The following is a 21,733-nucleotide window of genomic DNA, read 5'->3' as shown; positions in this document are numbered from 1 at the left end:
TCTGTGGGCTATAGAGCGGTTTCCGTTCGGGCTCCAGTACTCTGGAATGCCCTCCCGGTAAAAGTTTGAGATGCTACCTCAGTAGAAGCATTTAAGTCTCACCTTAAAACTCATCTGTATACTCTAGCCTTTAAATAGACCTCCTTTTTAGACCAGTTGATCTGCCGCTTCTTTTCTTTTTCTCCTCTGCCCCCCCCCCCTCCCTTTTGGAGGGGGTCCGGTCCGATGACCATGGATGAAGTACTAGTTGTCCAGAGTCGGGACCCAGGATGGACCGCTAGTCGGGACCCAGGATGGTCCGCTCGCCTGTATCGGTTGGGGACATCTCTATGATGCTGATCCAACTCCGCTTGGGATGGTTTCCTGTGGACGGGACTCTCGCTGCTGTCTTGGATACGCTTTGAACTGAACTCTTGCGGCTGTGTTGGAGCCACTATGGATTGAACTTTCGCAGTATCATGTTAGACCCGCTCGACATCCATTGCTTTCGGTCCCCTAGAGGGGTGGGGGGGGGGTTTACCCACATTTGAGGTCCTCTCCAAGGTTCTCATAGTCATCATTGTCACTGGCGTCCCACTGGGTGTGAATTCTCCCTGCCCACTGGGTGTGAGTTTTCCTTGCCTTTATGTGGGTTCTTACGAGGATGTCGTAGTCGTAGTGGTTTGTACAGTCCTTTGAGACATTTGTGATTTAGGGCTATATAAATATATATTGATTGATTGATTGATTGATTGATTGATTGATATATTTGGGTTTTATTGGCAACACTTAATTGCCCCTAGTGTGTGAGTGTGAATGCTGTCTGTCTATCTGTGTTGGCCCTGCGATGAGGTGGCTACTTGTCCAGGGTGTACGCCGCCTTCCACCCGAATGCAGCTGAGATAGGCTCCAGCACCCCCCGCGACCCCAAAAGGGACAAGTGGAAGAAACATTCCTCCAGAAGGTCTTATCTTTGTCCATGTGATGTCAGATGACTGTGATGAGGTGGCGACTTGTCCAGGGTGCACGACCTACTCAGTGGCCTGGTGGGTAGAGTGTCCGCCCTGACATCGGTAGGTCGTGCGTTCAAATCCCGGCCGAGTCATACCAAAGACTATAAAAATGGGACCCATTGCCTCCCTGCTTGGCACTCAGCATTAAGGGTTGGAATTGGGGGTTAAATCACCATAAATGATTCCCGGGCGCGTCACCGCTGCTGCCTACTGCTCCCCTCACCTCCCAGGGGGTGATCAAGGGTGATGGGTCAAATGCAGAGAATCATTTCGCCACACCTAGTGTGTGTGTGACAATCATTGGTACTTTAACTTTAACTTTAACTTCCGCCCGATTACTACAGCTTATTCCCGAAGGTATTGTTGGCCACAATACCTAGCAATATGTTTGAAGGCGAAAAGGTGAAGCACACCATACATAACGTCAAGCATGGTGGTGGTAGTATTATGCCCTGGGCCTGTTTTGCTGCCAATGAAACTGGTGCTTTAAAGAAAGTAAACGGGACAATGAAAAAGGAGGATTACCTCCAAATTCTTCAGGACAACCTAAAATCATCAGCCCGGAGGTTGGGTCTTTTGCGCTGTTGGGTGTTCCAACAGGACAATGACCCCAAACACACATCAAAAGTGGTAAAGGAATAACTAAATCAGGCTAGAATGAAGGTTTTAAAATGGCCTTTCCAATGTCCTGACTTAAACGTGTGGACAATGCTGAAGAAACAAGTGCTGCACCAATTTTGTCAAGAGTAGTGGTCAAAAATTCAACCAGAAGCTTGTGGATGGCTACCAAAAGCGCCTTATTGCAGTGAAACTTGCCAAGGGACATGTAACCAAATATTAACATTGCTGGATGTATACTTTTGACCCAGCAGATTTGGTCACATTTTCAGTAGACCCAAAATAAATTCATAAAAGAACCAAACTTCATGAATGTTTTTCGTGACCAACAAGTATGTGCTCCAATCATTCTATCACAAAAAAATAAGAGTTGTAGAAATTATTGGAAACGCAAGACAGCCATGACATTATATTTTTACAAGTGTATGGAAACCTTTGACCACGATTGTTCATCTAAATTTAAAAACAATTAAGTTTTGACATTTCTGCTGGACTGTTGGATGGATGGATGGATGGATGGGAAGATAAGGCCTCTTTAAAGGCCTACTGAAATGAGATGTTCTTGTCAGGCTTGTCCCTGACAGTTTTGGTCTATGGGTTGGTTTTTCCTCTAAGTTTTTTTTTCGTTCCTGTCAGCACTCTTATTTTGGTTCTGTTTCCTGTTTGTCTCCCTGAGTGCTGTGTAACCCTCAGCTGTGGCTGATTGGCACCTGGCCACACCTGGGATCAATCAGCCAGCCACTATTTAAGACCTGTTTTCTCCTCCAGTCAGGGCTGGATTATTGTCGTGTCAATGTCATTTTCTACTTGTCATTCCTACTGGTCGTGTGAATGCAGCGTAGCGGTAAGTTATATTTGGTAGATGTTTTGTAGCTTACTGTTTTTTGTTCCCTGCTTCCGATTAGTTTGTTCATAGCCCTTAGTTTGTTATATCCGCCCATGTGCGTGCTTTTTGTTTGTACCCTTTTGGTTTTGGTTTTGTCTCAGTATCTTTATTAAATCATGTTTACTTACCAAATGCCTGCCTCCTTCTCTGCATCTTGGGGTTCGACAACAAATAACCCTTACAGTTCTTATTTAAACGGGGATAGCAGGTCCATTGTATGTGTCATACTTGATCATTTCACAATATTGCCATATTTTTGCTGAAAGGATTTAGTTGAGAACATCGACGATAATGTTCGCAACTTTTGGTCGCTAATAAAAAAGCCTTGCCTGTACTGGAAGTAGCAGACGATGTGCGCGTGACGTCCCGGGTTGTAGGGCTCCTCACTTCCTCAAATTGTTTATAATCATAGCCACCAGCAGCAAGTGCAATTCGGACCGAGAAAGCGACGAGTTCCCCATTAATTTGAGCGAGGATGAAAGATTTGTGGATGAGGAAAGTTAGAGTGAAGCACTAAAAAAAAAAAAAAAAAAGGCGACGGCTTCAGGCAACGGCAGTGTGAGTGATTCAGATGTTATTTGACACATTTACTAGGATAATTCTGGAAAATCCCTTATCTACTTATTGTGTTAATAGTGTTTAAGTGAGATTATTAAGTCATACCTGAAAGTCGGAGGGCTGCGGCTAACGCCAGTGTCTCTTAGAGAAGCCAATGGAGGAGCCAAGATTACAGCTGCCTTTTTGACAGCTACAGGATGAGGTCGCATAGTCGACTCAAGTCTCCGGTAAGAGCCGACTTAATAACACAATTTTCCCATCCAAAAACTTGCTGGTTGACGTTGAGAAACATGTTTGCTTGACCGCTCTGTGTTAAAGCTTCACAACAAACAAACACCGGCTGTGTTTCGGTGCTAAAGGCAGCTGCAATTCTCCGCTTTCCACCCACAGCATTCTTCTTTATAGTCTCCATTATTAATTGAACAAATTGCAAAAGATTCAGCAACACAGATGTCCAAATTACTGTGTAATTATGCGATGAAAAGAGACGACTTTTAGCCGTAAGTGGTGCTGGTCTAATATGTCCCCTACAACCCGAGACGTCACAAACACGAGTCATCATACACGTCATCATTCCGCAACATTTTCAACAACTCCGCGGGAAAATTTAAAACTGCAATTTAGTAAACTAAAAAGGCTGTATTGGCATGTGTTGCAATGTTAATATTTCATCATTGGTAAATAAACTATCAGACTGCGTGGTCGGTAGTAGTGGGTTTCAGTAGGCATTTAAAGTGTATTTAAAGCATCTTTATTCAGACTACCTGCAAATAATTAGTTTAGCACAAAAGTAGGATGATCTTATAGTCAGCAATGATGTATGATGCATACAATGGTCAATGCCAATAAATATATTTCAGGCACTTTTTCTACTTTTTACATCTCTGTCAAAGCAGGTGTGTTTTGAAACATATTTGTGAAGTATGCTTTCACCATAATTGGTTTTTGAACGCAGAAGAATGGGAAGCAGCAAATACACATAGCTTTAACTTACAGTTGTTTAGATGTCCAAATGGCTTTTCTGCTGATGGCATCATACAGCAAAACAAAATGTCTTTTTCACTTTAACCCAGGTGTACACATATTCCGACGTGGAGCAGGTTAAATCCACACAATTTTGTTTTGGCGCCACCGGTGACAAATATGACTTTCATTTGATTTGATTGGCTCGCCTTTATAGCTAATCCCCGCCCACTCTCATATGTACTCTGTTAAAGATGTGGTCTGGATTGTGTTTTTTGTTATTTTCTGTTTAAGACTCCTTCGGTACCTGTTTGTGCACCTCTGAGTTGGTTACCATAGCTACTTATTATTTTCACCTGCCGCTTGTGTTCTGGACACGCATCTGTTTGTAATCACTGACATTATTTAAGCCTGCCTTTTCCAGTCAGTCAGCCGGGCTTCTTTATTTGCGTCACGCGACTGCTATGTACGTTTTTGCTTGTCTCCTCGCCCCAGCTAGTGATCATAGTCTGTGCTAAGTTGTAGCCTTACCTACCATGAATTGATTAACGTGGACCCCGACTTAAACAAGTTCAAAAACTTATTCGGGTGTTACCATTTAGTGGTCAATTGTACGGAATATGTACTGAACTGTGCAATCTACTAATAAAAGTTTCAATCAATCAAACCTTTCGGTGCGCTCGGCACCTTATCCAGTAGGTATGTTTTTTTTTGTTTTGTACCTGTTTTGTGTTTTAAGTATGATTGGATTAAGTTTCTGTCCAATCTTATTAGTCGAAAAAAATGTCATTTAATATTGCTATCGTCTTAGTCAAAGCGGATTTTGTTTTGATTTCTTATCGTCTAATTTTAATCAGAAGAAAATAGGTTGTTGACCGCACCTAAAACGGAATTATTAGTTAACGAAATGAACACTGCATGCAGCAAATGTATACAAATATGGCAACGTCTAAGAATCTGTACCCGTTAGGGTTGCACGGTATACCGATACTAATCAATCATATTCGGTACTATACCGCCTCTAAAAAGTACCGGTCCCCCACGTCTTCCCTGAAGTTATAACACTGAAACGCCCTCAGGTAGAGGTGCTTTAAGACGTCTCTAGCTAGCTAGCTCGCGACTAATGTTTGTACGCAGTCAGCAGTATTGTAACTACTCCGAAATCACTCATCCTTGTCTCCATGGAGACATAAGTACATTTGTTTCAAATATCATCCCTGTAAGATGGGTGACGGTTATGCATGCGTCACTGAACACTAGAATCATGACATGGGTGTGGTATAAATAGTCTTTAGTAATCACGGTTTTATCAAGACCTAATTATGCCTGATCATGGCTCTTTAAAGTGATCCTCTCGACTTTTAACACACTACAAATAAGCGAATGAAGTGCATACTTAGTCAACAACCATACATGTCACACTAAGGGTGGCCGTATGAACAACGCCGACACTGTCATAAACATGTGCCATATTGTGTAACCACACTAAAAAACAATGACAAACCTGTTTTGGGAGAATATTCACACTACAACACAACATAAACACAACAGAACAAATTCCCAGAATTCCCTGAAGCATCAACTCTCCCGAGACGCTACAATATAAACCAGTGGTCTCCAAACTTATTGACTCGGGTTAAAATATTTTGGGTAAAATATTTTATATATATATATATATATATATATATATATATATATTAGGGCTGTGAATCTTTGGGTATCCCACGATTCAATTCAATATCGATTCTTGGGGTCACGATTCGATAATATATAATTTTTTTTTTTAATTCGATTCGATTCTCGATTCAAAAACGATATTTTTCCGATTCAAAACGATTCTGTATTCTTTCAATACATGGGATTTCAGCAGGATCTACCCCAGTCTGCTGACATGCTAGCAGAGTAGTATATTTTTGTAAAAAACTTGTATAATTGTAAAGGACAATGTTTTATCAACTGATTGCAATAATTTAAATTTGTTTTAACTATTAAACGGACCAAAAATATGACTTATTTTATCCTTATGAAAACATTGGACACAGTGTGTTGTCAAGATTATGAGATGCGATGCAAGTGTAAGCCACTGTGACACTATTGTTCTTTTTATTATTTTTAGAAATGTCTACTGATAATGTCAGTGAGGGATTTTTAATCACTGCTATGCTGAAATTATAACTAATACTGATACTGTTGTTGATAATATTCAGTTTTGTTTCACTACTTTTGGTTTGTTCTGCGTCGTGTTTGTGTCTCCTCTCAGTTGCTCTGTTTATTGCAGTTCTGAGTGTTGCTGGTTCAGGTTTGGTTTTGGAATTGAATTGCATTGTTATGGTATATCTGTGTAGTGGTTTGTTGGATTGATAAAAAAATAAAATTAAAAAAATTTAAATAAAAAAACAATAAAATCGATTTTCTAAAAATTTGAATCGATTCTGAATCGCACAACACAAACGATTCGATTTGTATTTGAATCGATTTTGTTCCCACACCCCTAATATATATATATATATATATATATATATATATATATATATATATATATATATATATCTATATATATATCTATATATCTATATCTATATCTATCTATATATATATATCTATCGCGTACTAATTGACTCAAAACATGACATCAAGTGCGCATTCCATCAATGGAAAAATGCATTTTTAGACAGTATGTTTTGCCTGAGCGGCTCGGAGACACAGAGTAACAAGCAGTAGAAAATGAATTAGGAAAGACATATTTTAAAAAATTATCAAAAATAATTGTTTATATATTTTTTAAACTTGGTACTTCTCGCAGGCCGGATTTTGGACGCTGGCGGGACCCCTGATATAAACAAACGGCATTGGTGGATCTACACCTAACATCGACTGTATTGATACCAAGTACAGGAGCGTTTCTAGTCAATACTACTATGATTACATTGATATTTTTCTAGCATCACAAAATCTTCTTTTGTTTTTTGTTTTTTAATTTAATTGTGTTTATAAACTTGGGAAATACATCCCTGGACACATGAAGACTTTGAATATGACCAATGTATGATCCTGTAGCTACTTGGTATCGGATTGATATCCAAATTTGTGGTATCATCCAAAACTAATGTAAAGTATCGAACAACAGAAGAATAAGTGACGATTACATTTTAAAAGAAGTGTAAATAGAACATGTTAAAAGAGAAAGTAAGCAGATATTACCGGAAAATGAAAAAGTAGATCAATAATTCATTTTCTACCACTGGTCCTTAATAATGTTGACAAAATAATAGAAAGATAAATGACACAATATGTTACTGCATATGTCAGCAGACTAAATTCGGAGCCTTTGTTTGTTTACTTACTAATAACAGACAAGTTGTCTTGTATGTTCACTATTTTATTTAAAGACAAACCTGCAATAGTAAACATATGTTCAATGTACCCTAGGATTTTTTTGTTACGATAAAGCCAATAATGACATTTTTTTTGTGGTCCCCTTTATTTAGAAAAGTGCAGAAAAACTTACCAAAATATTGGTATCGGGACATCGCTAATATCCAATATATACATATAGAAGTACCAAATGTGTTACCTATCCCCACCACTCTATACAAAAGACAATGTTTTGTTACAGCTGGCGTGTGCACATTCATTTGAAATTGTTAAGCTCCAAACAGTAGTTTTTAAATGTCATTCTGTCCTAAATCAATACAATTTAGATTTTAGGTTTGTCATAAACCTAAATAAACCTGGGGAAATAAATTTTCACTGCCGTAGGTTTAAACATATAGACATTGCACATCACAAAACAAAAATAACAAAAAGACATCGTGCATGACCAACACATTTCCAGGCTTTATCAGACGGGTCGGCCGGGCCTGCTGTTAAGGGCGGCTATAGCTGCAGGTATAAGGCTTTTCCTGAGGCGGGCCCTCCGGAATTTGATGGTTCTGTACCTGCGCCCTGATGTAGTGGGATTATGTATTTGTGTAGTGGGTGACTGATATCCTGGACTATTGTGTTTGCCAGTCGAGTGATGGACCTGTGGTTTAAATCTCCCTGCTCTACAAAAACCGAAGTCTAAGTAAGATCAAATATCTCAAATAAGGGTGATATTTGCTTATTTTCTGTCTAATAAGAAGATAATTTTTCTCACTTAGCAGATTTTATGTTAGAGTTTTTACTTGTTTTAGGTGTTTTGGTCTTAAATGATCTCAGTAAGATATTACAGCTTGTTGCTGGGATTTGATGAGCTATATTGAGTAAAACATGGTTGAAACTAGAATATCAAGTGTTGCAAAGCTGTGTCATCAAAATTCACAGGTACAGTATAAAACTACTTTTTTAGTGTATTCATTTCTTATTCCAACCATGAAAAAAAAATCATGATACCGAGCACATATCATTATGTCAAGATAATGATACTAGCATTTACTTATTCAAGAATATTTTTTAACATATTGAGCAAAAAGTTTTTTTGTTTTTTTTTTCTACCAAGAAAAGTGCGCTTGTTAATAGTGAGAATATATTTATTTTAAGGTATTTTTGAGTTCATTGAGGTTAGCTGATTTTACTTGTTTTGGAAAGTATTGACAAGCCGAAACTTCTTGTTCTTGTTCAATTGGCAGATATTTTTTCTTAAATTTCCTAAATACCCCTAATTTTTTTTTTTTTTTTTTACTCTTGTTGTTTAACTCTGACTTTTTGCTGTGTTGTACTTGTGTTTATATTTTTTTCCCGTTTGGTATTTACTGTATTTTACGGACTATAAGATGCACCGGTACTGTATATTAGCCGCACACACAACATTTTGGAAGAGAAAACAATGTTTTTTTTTCTAATGTTGGCCGCACCAAATTATAAACGGACACAAAAGGTTTATTTGCACACCTGAATAGCTTTCAAACACGGCAAAAAGGACTCTTTTTTTTTTTTTTTTTTTTTTTTTTTTTTTTTTTTTTTTTTTTTTTTTTCCACCAAGAAAAGTGCACTTGTTATTAGTGAGAATATACTTATTTTAAGGCAGTGGTTCTCAAATGGGGGTACGTGTGCCCCTGGGGGTACTTGAAGGTATGCCAAGGGGTACGTGAGATTTTAAAAAAATATTCTAAAAATAGCAACATTTCCAAAATCCATTTTAAATATATTTTTTGAATAATACTTCAACAAAATATGAATGTAAGTTCATAAACTGTGAAAAGGAACGCAACAATGCAATATTCAGTGTTGACAGTTAGATTTTTTGTAAACATGTTCCATAAATATTGATGTTAAAGATGTCTTTTTTTGTGAAAAAATGTTTAGAATTAAGTTCATGAATACAAATGGATCTCTATTACAATCCCCAAAGAGGGCACTTTAAGTTGATGATTACTTCTATGTGCAGAAATCTTTTTTCATAATTGAATCACTTGTTTATTTTTCAACAAGTTTTTAGGTATTTTTATATCTTTTTTTTCCAAATAGTTCAAGAAAGACCACTATAAATTAGCAATATTTTGCACTGTTATACAATTTAATAAATCAGAAACTGATGACATAATGCTGTATTTTACTTTTTTATCTCTTTTTTTTTTTCCAACCAAAAATGCTTTGCCCTGATTAGGGAGTACTTGAATTTAAAAAATGATCATTGGGGGTACATTACTGGAAAAAAGGTTGAGAACCACTGTTTTAAGGTATTTTTGGGTTCACTGAGGTTAGCTAATTTTACTTGGTTTGGAAAGTCTTGACAAGCCGAATTTTCTTGTTCTATTGGCAGATAATTTTGCTTAGTTCAAGTAAAATACCCTTCATTATAGTAATTTTTTGTCTTGTTTTTGAACACTGACTTTTTGCAGTGTGGTGTTAACAAAAGATTGAGTTCATTGTTTGAATACAATTCGCTTAAGGGGAAAAAACTGTGATTTATGTTTTTTGTGTGTGTGTGTGTGTGTGTGTACAAATGTTCTGCTTTCTGGAGTTTACACAATAAGTAATACCTGATCAATCATTTCTTTGAACGCCCAGTCCTGGTGCACGCCACCTTGGTTTTGCAGAAACTATCCGTACAAATTTTTTTTTTAAAGTTTTTTTTTTTTAGTGCTTCTTCTGCCAGCTTGCAGAGTAGTACATCAGTAAACACGGCGTGTCAGGTCAAGGTAAAGATCAGATCCCCGCTGCGCTTAACAGAAGTCGGCAGCGTGCGGGGCCTATCTATTGAAAAGTCAGCGTTATTCACCACGCCATGTCTCGGCAGTCGCTCCCTGGCAGGATAGAATAGACGGGGCTATTGTTCAGCTGAGCGGCACGCTGAAATATTTCTCTGGCGACACAAAAAACCACTGGATCAGCAGCAATTAGTTGAGGAGTAAAAAAAAAAGAAGAAAAAAAAGAGAGAGATAAAGAGTGGACGGCAGTTGGAAAAGTGCGGGGTGGAAAATGTAGAATCAGCGTTGAGAAAAGAGAACGAGGAGATGAATAGTGGTGGGCGGTGCAAGGGTGGGGGGGTAGTTAAAAAAAAAAAAAAAAGGTAGTAAATGGCAGAGAGGAGCATGAGTTTGCAGCTAGTAGAGATCAGGGAGGTCCATGGAGGCATGTTTCCACCAAGTGGTGCAGTTTGGTTCAGCCCGCCATGGTTGGAAATGGTAAACCTTGATCTGAGGTCATAGCTGCTTCTGAATGCAAGACATTTGCACAGAAAAAAAGGATAAATATGTTTTTTTTCCTCTGCTGAAGAGATATTGATATAGATTGTAAAACTAGCAGCAGCACGGTGGTAGATGGGGTTAGTGCGTCTGCCTCACAATACGATGGTCCTGGGTTCGTTTGCATGTTCTCACCGGGACTTCGTGGGTTCCCTCCGGGTACTCCGGCTTCCTCCCACCTCCAAAGACATGCACCCGGGGATATTTTGATTGGTAAAACTAAAAATTGGCCTTAGTGTGTGAACATGAGTGTGAATGTTGTCTGTCTATCGGTCTTGGCCCTGCGATGAGATGGCGACTTGTCCAGGGTGTACTCCGCCTTCCGCCCGAATGCAGCTGAGATAGGCTCCAGCACCCCCCGACACCCCGAATGAGACAAGCGGTATAAAATGGATGGATGGATGTAAAATTATCAGAGGGGGTTAAAATACTGTATTTTCCGGATCATAGGGCGCACCAGATTATAAGGCGCACTGCCGTTGAGCGGGTGTAGTCAGGTCTATTTTCATACAAAAGGCACACCGGAATATAGGGTGTATTAAAGGGTTAATTTTATTTAAATTTTTTTCTAAATGTAAAACAATTCTTTGTGGTTTACATCAGTGGTCCCCAACCTTTTTGTAACTTGATAATTTGTCCCGCTGTCATGAAAAAGGGAGTTTTTTTGGGTAAGTGCACTAATTGTAAGTGTATCTTGTGTTTTTTATGTTGACTAAATAAAATTTAATAAATAAATGAAAAATTAATTAAAAAAATATTCTGCGTGCCCGGTGGTTGGGGACCACTGGTCTACAAAACATTTAATGGTGATTCTGTGGTCAAAATGTTGCATAGATGATTTTTTTACAGATCATCTTCAAGCCGCTTTCTAACAGTTGTTTCCAGATGCGCCGTTTTGTGGGCGGTCTTATTTACGTGGCTCACCTTTCGTCAGCGTCTTCTCTTTCCTTTGTTGTAGCGGTGTAGCGTGCAAGGACGGGAGTGGAAGAATTGTCAAAAGATGGAGCTAACTGTTTTAATGACATTCAGACTTTACTTCAATCAATAACGGAGCAGCATCTCCTGATCCGGACACAACAATACGACCGGAAATGTGTCCTGTGAAAAACTGTCACACCGGAACTCTAATAACTAAAGTTCCTTGGGTGAATAATAAAATCTCACTACACCGGTATGCTTTAGCGCTTTCACGCCAAGTTAACTGACAGATATAAGTAAGAACTTTACACTACTTTATATTAGAAATGGCAACAGCGGAGGATGAATGTCCCATAACAAGAAGATAGAGAAAAAGAAGAAGCTTGTCGACTACGTACTCAGCACAGTCTTCAAAGGCGGACGCGCGAAAATTGTCAGGACCTAATCCCAAATACATATCAGCAGGTACCGGAAGGTGAGAAAAGTTGCTTCTGCATAACATTGCGAAACAAAATGCCAGATAATATGTTGAAGCAAAGTACAATCCATCAAGCTGTGCGGCTTCATAACTTACCAAAGTCGAACTAAAAAATGTTGATCCTCTTTGAGTGCTGTGTGTAATGTTATATTATTTCGATAGACCATATAACATGGTGGTGTTTACTTGAGTCATATTGCAGTCTACGTGTATATCTTATGTGTGACTGCCATCTACTAATCACACTTATCATTTCACCATGTACCAAATAAAATAGCTTCAAGGTCAGTAAACCCAACCACAATTATTCCGTACATTAGGCGCACTTTCGAGTTTTGAGAAAATGAAATACATTTTAAGTGTGCCTTACAGTCCGAAAAATATGGTAGTACTGTAGTATTTTCCATTACGTTTCTACGTTCACACAATATCGATGATTAGCTGACCAACTCATGGATTGCAGTGTGTCTCGGTCCACACTTTGGGTAGCATGTTGTTAGTTGGAGACCTCACACTAGAGGGCCAAAATGGTACCAAACATGAGTCATTGTGTTGCTTTTTTCCACCGCCGACAATAGAAGGCCAAAATTATGAGGTTAAATTTCGGTTCCACCTCCATCCGCAGAGACAAAGAGTGAATTACTGACACAGGGGTTCACTCAGTCTGTGTGTGTGTTTGTTAGTTCGCAACATAGCTAGGTAATAGGATTTCGATTCACCTTTAAAGAAGTGTCAGAAATAGGATTAAGAACAAGTGATTACATTTTGAGGGTGATATGGATCGCCCACTCGAGCTCAAGTTTCGTAAAGGATTACTTTGTAGTAGGAGAGAGTCCGTGGCAGAGGTTTGCACACTCTGAGTACTTTGTCCAGTTTAGAACCAAGTTGTTGAATTATTAGTCCTTCAAAGTGAATACACTGTAAATGTTACCGTGAAACCTAGTTATTTTTACAATGCACAATTTGTTATACATCAAGTTTGTTATATATCGAGTTGAGTTTATACCAAAAAGTTATATTTTGTTTTCATCTGACCACATGACATTCTGCCAATCCTCTACTGTATCATCCATGTATCCATTTTGGTATAAACTCAACTCTTTGTGTTTGGAGGAAGAATACTGAGTTGCATCCCAAGAACACCATACCTACTGTGAAGCATGGGGGTGGAAACATCATGCTTTGGGGCTGTTTTTCTGCTAAGGGGACAGGACGATTGATCCGTGTTAAGGAAAGAATGAATGTGGCCATGTATCATGAGATTTTGAGCCAAAACCTCCTTCCATCAGTGAGAGCTTTGAATGGTTTACCAAATACTTGTTTTTCACCATAATTTACAAATAAATTCTTTAAAATTCCTACAATGTGAATTCCTGGATTTGTTTTTCACATTCTGTCTCTCACAGTTGAAGTGTACCTATGATGAAAATTACAGACCTCTGTCATCATTTTAAGTGGGAGAACTTTCACAATCGGTGACTGACTAAATACTTTTTTGCCCAACAGAAGGTGGACCTAAATAGAAGTAATTAACAATGTCGAATGGGTGTGCTGGCAGGACATGAACCAGAAAGTAAAAGTACTGCAAAACACGCAAACCAAACTAAACACAATGTGGGCTATTGACACCTAAGAGCATAAACTTGTACTGAAAATGTCAATGGTTTCCTTTTATTTAGTCTCTGAATGTACTAAACTCCCGTTTCCATGCCAGTATTGTATTGAGCAGAATAACAGAGTGGCTGTAGCTCAGCATCACACAGCTGACATCCTGCAGTTCTTTTATGGAGTGCACTTTAGCCTGTTGAGACCGAATCGACATTAGATTAAATGCATACTTGCATGCCGTACAAGCGTAAAAAAAAAAAAAAAATCCTTTTGAACCCTGAATGTGTGTAAAAGCCTCCAGTGACCACTCTCGTGTCCCCACTAGCTGCAGCTCATACGAGAGGAAGCCACCAGATTAAAACAATCAATCTTTAAAAAAAAAACAGAAAAGAGATATACACTGTGACCCACACCTGACCCAGTCCCAGATAGAGTAATTGTGCAATTTTTTTTTTCAATCCACAAATGTCCGCCGCCCCTGCTTATTTGACCATTTTACTTGATAATACAGGTCTAACCGAACCCGTCTTTTTGTTTGTTTTCTTCTTTTTTTTTCTTTCCAGAAGACAGGAAGTTGTTTGTGGGAATGCTGAACAAACAACAGACCGAGGAGGATGTTTACCGCATGTTCGAACCCTACGGAGTCATCGAGGAGTGCACGGTTTTAAGGGGTCCTGATGGCAACAGCAAAGGTAGGCGCCATGACACACTTGTCAACAAGGATTTAGGTCACGGGCGGAGTCAGGGGGCGTCTCTGTCATTTAGGAGGGGGATGTATGCAAAGTATATGAGACATATGCACTGCATATAGGTCAAATCGCCTTTTCATCCTCGTTATAACAGTTTAATGCAGTGCTTTTTGATGGTTTTCTAGAATGGGGATTCTCAAACTCTGGTGCGCCATAGAATCACTTGATTAAAGTACAGTGTTTTATGTTACTATATTCAAAGGTTTTATCCGGCCCACGGGATGAGTTTGCTAGCTATAAAAATGACCCAACATGTTTAGAATGAAATAAACTGTCAGGTTCAAACTTTGATGACATATACTAAACAAGGCAAGAAGCAAGGAATTAAACACAGACATAATTCAATTTGGCTCAATTTGAGGAGAGACGCGAAAAATTGAAGGCCTCCTCCTTTATTTGGGCTTTCCCTGACCACATGTCAACAGCTTCTTACAAATGGACGGGGTCGTAAACAGTTCACAGAAAATGTTGTAAAACATTTCAAAGAAGAAGTTTGTAAAAGAGTTTAAAAAGAGGTTCGTAAAACAGTTCAAAAAGAGGTCGACTGGAACTTGGGCAGATCCTGCCTTCTCTCCGCTTTGTAGTTCTTGGGTCAAAACAATATCTTTCTGTTGATTACAATACATGAAAGAAACAGAAACACCTTCATGTAAACACCTTCATTTTTAGAATGAAATAAACTGTCAGGTACAAACACTGATGGCATATATTAAACAAGGCAAGAAGCAAAGAATTAAACACAGACATAATTCAATTTGGCTCAATTTGAGGAGAGACGCCCGGACAGCACGCTCTGGCGTAAGATTGAAGCCCACCTCCTTTATTTGGGCTTTCCCTGACCAGATCTCAACAGCTTCTTCCAAATGGACGGGGTCTTAAACAGTTAACAGAAAATGTCGTAAAACATTTCAAAGAGGTTTGTAAAATGATTTAAAAAGAGGTTCGTAAAACAGTTCAAAAAGAGGTCGTCTGGAACTTGGGCAGATCCTGCCTTCTCTCCGCTGTGTAGTTCTTGGGTCAAAACAATATCTTTCTGTTGATTACAATACATGAAAGAAACAGAAACACCTTCATGTTGCTACCCCCCTACACAGTGGAGTTTTACAAGCCTTCTTCTTGGTAGGTTCAAAGACAGCTTTTGGTCTTCTCGCTGGGAACTCATTTCAACACAGAGTTTTGGTGATAACTTAGATACAATTACTCTAGCATAAACTGCTGTTCTAAATGTGTCCAGTAGATGTCCCAATAGCAATTATTTGTATCTTTGTAAATGGTGCTACACATGTAAACAAAATAAACCACATGACGTTAGTGCACCAGTCAAGGAAAATGAGCAAACTACTTAAAGTAAGTCCTACATCTAGATTTTTATATTTTTGTTTCGTCTTGATAGATTGAAAAATAACACCAATGAGTTGACTAATGAACATTGTCACATAATTTATTCAGAAAGTGTAAATAATGACAAATAAAGTAACATGAAAGTGTAAGAAAAACATTTTGATTTGTACATTTTCAGAATGTGCTTGTTCTATTTTTTTAACCAAGAAAACAACCTGAAGTTATCTTTATTTTGAAGTTATTGTGCCGTGATTTTAGCAGTCCGGCCCACTTGGGAGTAGATTTTTCTCCATGTGGCCCCTGATCAAAAAATGAGTTTGTCACCCCTGGTTTAAAACTGCGTCATGTTACAGTGGCCAAAAATATTAGATGTTCTTTTTTTTTTTTAAAAAACCTCTGCCTTGTTTTTAATGAACACTTGAGCCTACTATGCTACCTGTTTTAATATTGGTAATAATGGTGGTACTTCTCTGAGGTGATACTTGTTGAAAAAAGTTTGAGAACCACTGGTCTAGAAGGCTTTAAGTATGGATGAAAACATACAATTTCACAAAAAATAATTTCGAAAATTAAAAAAATATATATACATATATTCACAATTCAATTAAAAAGTAAATTCCCTATAAAACTGCTTGTATCTCTTGTGCACACAACCATCCGGGTCACCTCACAGATTTTCAACTGGATTTTTCGATTTTAGAACATTCCAAAATGTTTTGTTTTGGTAAAGACATGCTTTTGCCGATTTGGATCGATCCCGCTTCTGACACCAAAGGGACGGTGATGAATAAAGACTTGACATTGGGATCAATGCGGGAGCCCCACTGCAGAAGTCGCTGAGGGGATGCTTTTCCCCTCCACTACAGTTTAAAAATATAAATATAAAATACACCACATTTTCAACCCTTGCGCCGCGCAGCAGAAAAAGGACAGCGCCATTTATCAGTAATTGTAATCACATACAGTAACAGTGAACACGTCATTTTAAAATGCTGACTTAGCCATCGGAAAGTCTTCTCTCAGCATATAGAGGTATCTCATATCTGCAAAAAGAAAAACAACTTCTGCGTGGCAAAGCCGAGATTTCAATCCCGCACTGTCCTCATTTTATGCAAAGCTAATGTTAATGTGGAGCAGTTTCTTTTTTCGTGTTGTTGTGTGGTGACAGCGGTGAAAAAACACCTAAATCCCTTGTTTTTTTTAGTTGTTTTTTTTTATGTATTTGTGTGTCTTATAGCATTCGGCATACAATTGTATCAGCAGTCTGTGACTGTAAAAGCAAATAAAAAAAACAAGTACAGCATTTTAATAGAAATGTGTGCTGCTGCAAAGCTTACTTTTATGGTCAGTGAACTTACTACAGTATATCATAAATAATTACAGGATGTCTGGGGGAATACATTACGGCCATCTACGACTATGCATTTCTATTTATAAGCGCACACAGACAAATATAATATGCAAATAAATGTTTTGCAAGCACCTAAGCTTTTACCTTAAGGATAACCTTTGGCTTTATTAAACAGTTTCAAAGGCAGATGGCATTTAACTTCCCTATATTGTTGCTACTGTAGTTCCCAAAACAAAACATTGTTCATCATCTGCTGGACCTTATAATTATACCTCCCCGGGTCTGTCCACCCCGGTGCACAATTAGATCAAGTTCGGCTCCCCACGGATGCAAAATCAAAACAGGCTGCAGCCAAACAGTGCCATTTAGATGAACGTTTGACATTAAGTTTAAATTGGGCTATAACGTGCAAACAGAGTATAGTATGAATGCATTATACATGCCTGTTGAATTTGTTCCAATTAGGATTTTGGAAAAAGGTTATTATGGAGTTCCTAATTTTGTTCATCATAAAGAAAAATGTTGTTGAAAGACGCAAAACAAAAACAAAAAAGAAAAGAAAATTGTTGCTACTGTGTTGAATATGTCTTTATAGTAGAGTGGAGCCATCTGAACACAATCGATTTTGCAGTGACAACTTTTTTTATAATCTGAATGAATTTATGAATAAACTGTGAAAACTAGTGATGTGCAATGGAAAAAAAAAAAAAAAAAAAGTGTGTGTGTGTGTATATATATATATATATATATATATATATATATATATATATATATATATATATATATATATATATATATATATATATATATATATAGACTGCGATGAGGTGGCGACTTGTCCAGGGTGTACCCCGCCTTCCGCCCGATTGTAGCTGAGATAGGCGCCAGCGACCCCGAAAGGGAATAAGCGGTAGAAAATGGATGGATGGATGGATATATATATATATATAGAGTCAAAGTTACAGTGGTTTATCCATTATGTAGTGCTCAATACTGGGGTAGAGCAAAATATGCGTTAGGTCAATAAAAAACACAGAGGCAATTTCATCCCGACAAGCCTGTTTCCATTTATATATATAGAGAGAGAGAGAGAGGACAGCACAGCACAGCATGGTGGACAAGGGGTTAGTGTGTCCTGGGTTCGATCCTGAGCTCGGGATCTTTCAGTGTGGAGTTTGCATGTTCTCCCCGGGTACTCCGGCTTCCTCCCACCTCCAAAGACATGCACCTGGGGATAGGTTGATTGGCAACACTAAATTGGCCCTAGTGTGTGAATATGAGTGGGAATGTTGTCCTGTCTCTCACGCCTATGGTTCATGTTTTGTTTTGGTCATGCTGTTTAGTTTTTTGTACATTTATTTCTGTTTTGCATTTCTTTGTTTGTCTTGTTACCATGCCAACTGATTTAGTTTTCATCTGTCATGTCTGATCATGAGTTTTGTATGGCCGTACTACCCTGTTTTGTTTCATGTTTATGGTCTATAGCAGTGGTCTCCAACCTTTTTGTATCCACGGACCGGTGTCAACCCTTAATAATTTGTCTTGCGGCCCGGGTGGGGGACAGTGGGGGAACCCAATTTTTTTTTTTTTTCTTTGTCATGAAAAAGGGGACGTTTGTGTGGTTGGTGCACCAATTGTAAGTGTATATTGTGTTTTTTTTATGTTGATTTAATACAATTTTATTTTATTTATTTTTTATTTTTTTTTTAAAAAATTAGTAAATTCTTCTGCGGCCCGGTACTAATCGGGCCACGGCCCGGTGGGGACCACTGGTCTATAGCCTCTGTGCTAGTCTTTTCTTTTCATAGCCCAAGTTTTGTACCTCCATTGTGAGCGCTTTTTGTTTGTTCCTGTTTTTAGTTTATGAGTAAATAAATTAAATATGTACCTACATTCACGCCGTTTCCACTCCATTCGCTTCGCACCACGGGAAAACGACCCAAGACCAAGTCCAAGCCTGACACTGTCTGTCTGTGTTGGCCCTGTGATGAGGTGGTGACTTGTCCAGGCTGTACCCCGCTTTCCGCCCGATTGTAACTGAGATAGGCTGTAGTGCCCCCCGCAACCCCTAAGGGAAAAGTGGTACGTGTGGTTTTATACATATATATATACACATATATATATATGTATATATGTATATGTATATATATGTATATATATGTATATATATATATATATATATGTATATATGTATATATATGTATGTGTGTGTATGTATGTGTGTATATGTGTGTGTGTGTGTGTGTGTGTGTAAAGATTTACACATATTTATACATCAATTCAGTAATATGTGTATATTTTAGTGATAACACGTACTAGTTCTAAACCAGTGGTTCTTAACCTGGGTTCGATCGAACCCTAGGGGTTCGGTGAGTCAGCCTCAGGGGTTCGGCGAAGGTTAAAACACACCCAACTCATCGTCTCAATAAAAACTTCTCCCTATCGGCGTATTACGCATACGGCAACAGCAGAAGTCACACTGATTTGCAGGTGTTTAATCTGTTGTGAGTTTATGCACTCTGTTGGTTTTGTTCTTTGAACAAGGCGATGTTCATGCACGGTTCATTTTGTGCACCAGTAAAAAAAAAACATGGTAACACTTTAGTATGGGGAACATATTCACCGTTAATTATTGTTGCTTATTAACATGCAAATTTGTAACATATTGGCTCTTAACTAGTCATTATTAAGTACTTATTAATGCCTAAATCGGCATGGCCTCATTATAACCCTAACCAAATAACTACAAATTAAGTATTTATTACTTAGAAATTGTTCCCTTAGTGTCCAACAACCTCTAAATTAAGTCGTTGTTACTTAGAATATTTTCTCTACACTAAAATGTACCAAAAACACATAACTTTGTCTTAAATTTGAAAAAAAAACATTTCATTTTTCACATATAAGGGTTCGATGAATGCGCATATGAAACTAATGGGGTTCGGGACCTCCAACAAGGTTAAGAACCACTGTTCTAAAGTAAACTCATGCAGCCATATTCAAAACATTTTGAATCAATTTATTTTCTTACTTATTTCATAAATTTTATTGGTTCCACATTTAATCTTCCTGTACCTGGATAGTGCTTTACAGCAGCATTGAAGGACTCCACCAAAGATATTTGTCTCGCCACGCCACAAGAACCTGGCTTGGTGCTGCCCTGACTGCACTCTCCAGTTTTCCTTACAAATGTGTCATATCCAGAGTTGTGGTTCACCCTGAGGTGGTTGACGAAGTTTGTTGTGTCGCCTCGACTCTTTAATGCTTTTTGACATATGTCACACATAGGCGCTCGACTGTTGGCAGCGCTGTAATAGCTCTACACATGGCTCTGTTTGCGATCCGCCATAGTTTCAACACAAACTGAGCACAGCAGAGAAAATGTAATCTCACTACTATGTTTATCGCTTTCATGGCGAGTACACCCATGAATATATATGTGTATATATGTATATACAGAGGTGGGTAGAGTAGCCAGAAATTGTACTCAAGTAAGCGTACCGTTACTTTCGAGATTTATTACTCAAGTAAAAGTAAGGAGTAGTCACCCAAATATTTACTTGAGTAAAAGTAAAAAGTATGTTGTGAAAAAACTACTTAAGTACTGAGTAACTGATGAGTAACCTGATTACGGCAACAAATAATGCACAAAAACATAAAAATAGCAATGAGCAAATTCAGAGCCAGAAATATCTCTTAAGCAACTAAAACAATAATATATATTAAATAATAGTACATTAAAATAAAATAAAAAAAATGGCACATTGAGCCACAATAACTTAACAGCACCATAGCCTCAGTAGGCATTCATTGATTTGATTGATTGATTAAAACTTGTATTAGTAGATTGTACAGTACAGTACATATTCCGTACAATTGACCACTAAATGGTAACACCCCAATACGTTTTTCAACGTTTATCAATTACTTAGTAAATGACCAAGTCGAGGTGATCTACCTCATATATACATATACTTACACCCACATATCATACATACACACACAAATTATATATATACAGTATATAATTTATATTTTTTGTTCACATGTTGAAGGTGTTTTAATGAATATACATGCATGTTTAACATATAGATTCCTATCTTTCATGAAGACAAGAATATAAATTGGTGTATTACCTGATTCTGATGACTTGCAATGATTGGACTCAGACGTCCACGTTTTCAAATGGAGGAGAAAAAAGTTCCTCTTTTCTGTCTAATACCACATGAAAGTCGTTGGTTTTTGGCATCTTATTTGTCCAGCTTCCATATTCGTTTTTATACACTTTACAAGAAATACATTGGCGGCAAACTCCGTAGTTTGCTAGCTTGTTTGCGCTGGCTTTCGGAGACTCTTATTTTGTTAACGCAGGTGCGATGGAGCGGCACTTTTATTGTGAAGACAGGAACTGTGTGATCAGTCTTTAGGCTTTTGACGGGAAGTACGGTTGAAATAAAAAGTGCCTTTTTTCCTTTACACTTTTTATTGATTGATTGAAACTTTTATTATTATATTGCGCAGTACAGTACATATTCCGTACAATTGACCACTAAATGGTAACACCCCAATACGTTTTTCAACTTGTATAAATTGGGTCATGTGA

The 21,733-nt window shown here is 38.0% G+C and overlaps 1 protein-coding gene across 6 annotated transcripts in view; it reads left to right on the top strand.

Moving 5' to 3' along the window:
* Positions 1–21,733, top strand: part of celf5a (cugbp, Elav-like family member 5a) — a 781,548-nt gene that overhangs the window by 590,523 nt on the left and 169,292 nt on the right. For all 6 annotated transcript variants that reach the window (XM_061888544.1, XM_061888546.1, XM_061888543.1 and 3 more), the window contains exon 4: positions 14,253–14,381. In XM_061888544.1, coding sequence (XP_061744528.1) covers positions 14,253–14,381 — 129 coding nt within the window. The remainder of the gene's footprint in view (positions 1–14,252; positions 14,382–21,733) is intronic.

The sequence above is a fragment of the Nerophis ophidion genome, linkage group LG26, assembly GCF_033978795.1.
Source record: "Nerophis ophidion isolate RoL-2023_Sa linkage group LG26, RoL_Noph_v1.0, whole genome shotgun sequence".
In the NCBI taxonomy this organism is placed as follows: Eukaryota; Metazoa; Chordata; class Actinopteri; order Syngnathiformes; family Syngnathidae; genus Nerophis; species Nerophis ophidion.
This window is presented reverse-complemented; position numbering and strand designations above follow the sequence as displayed.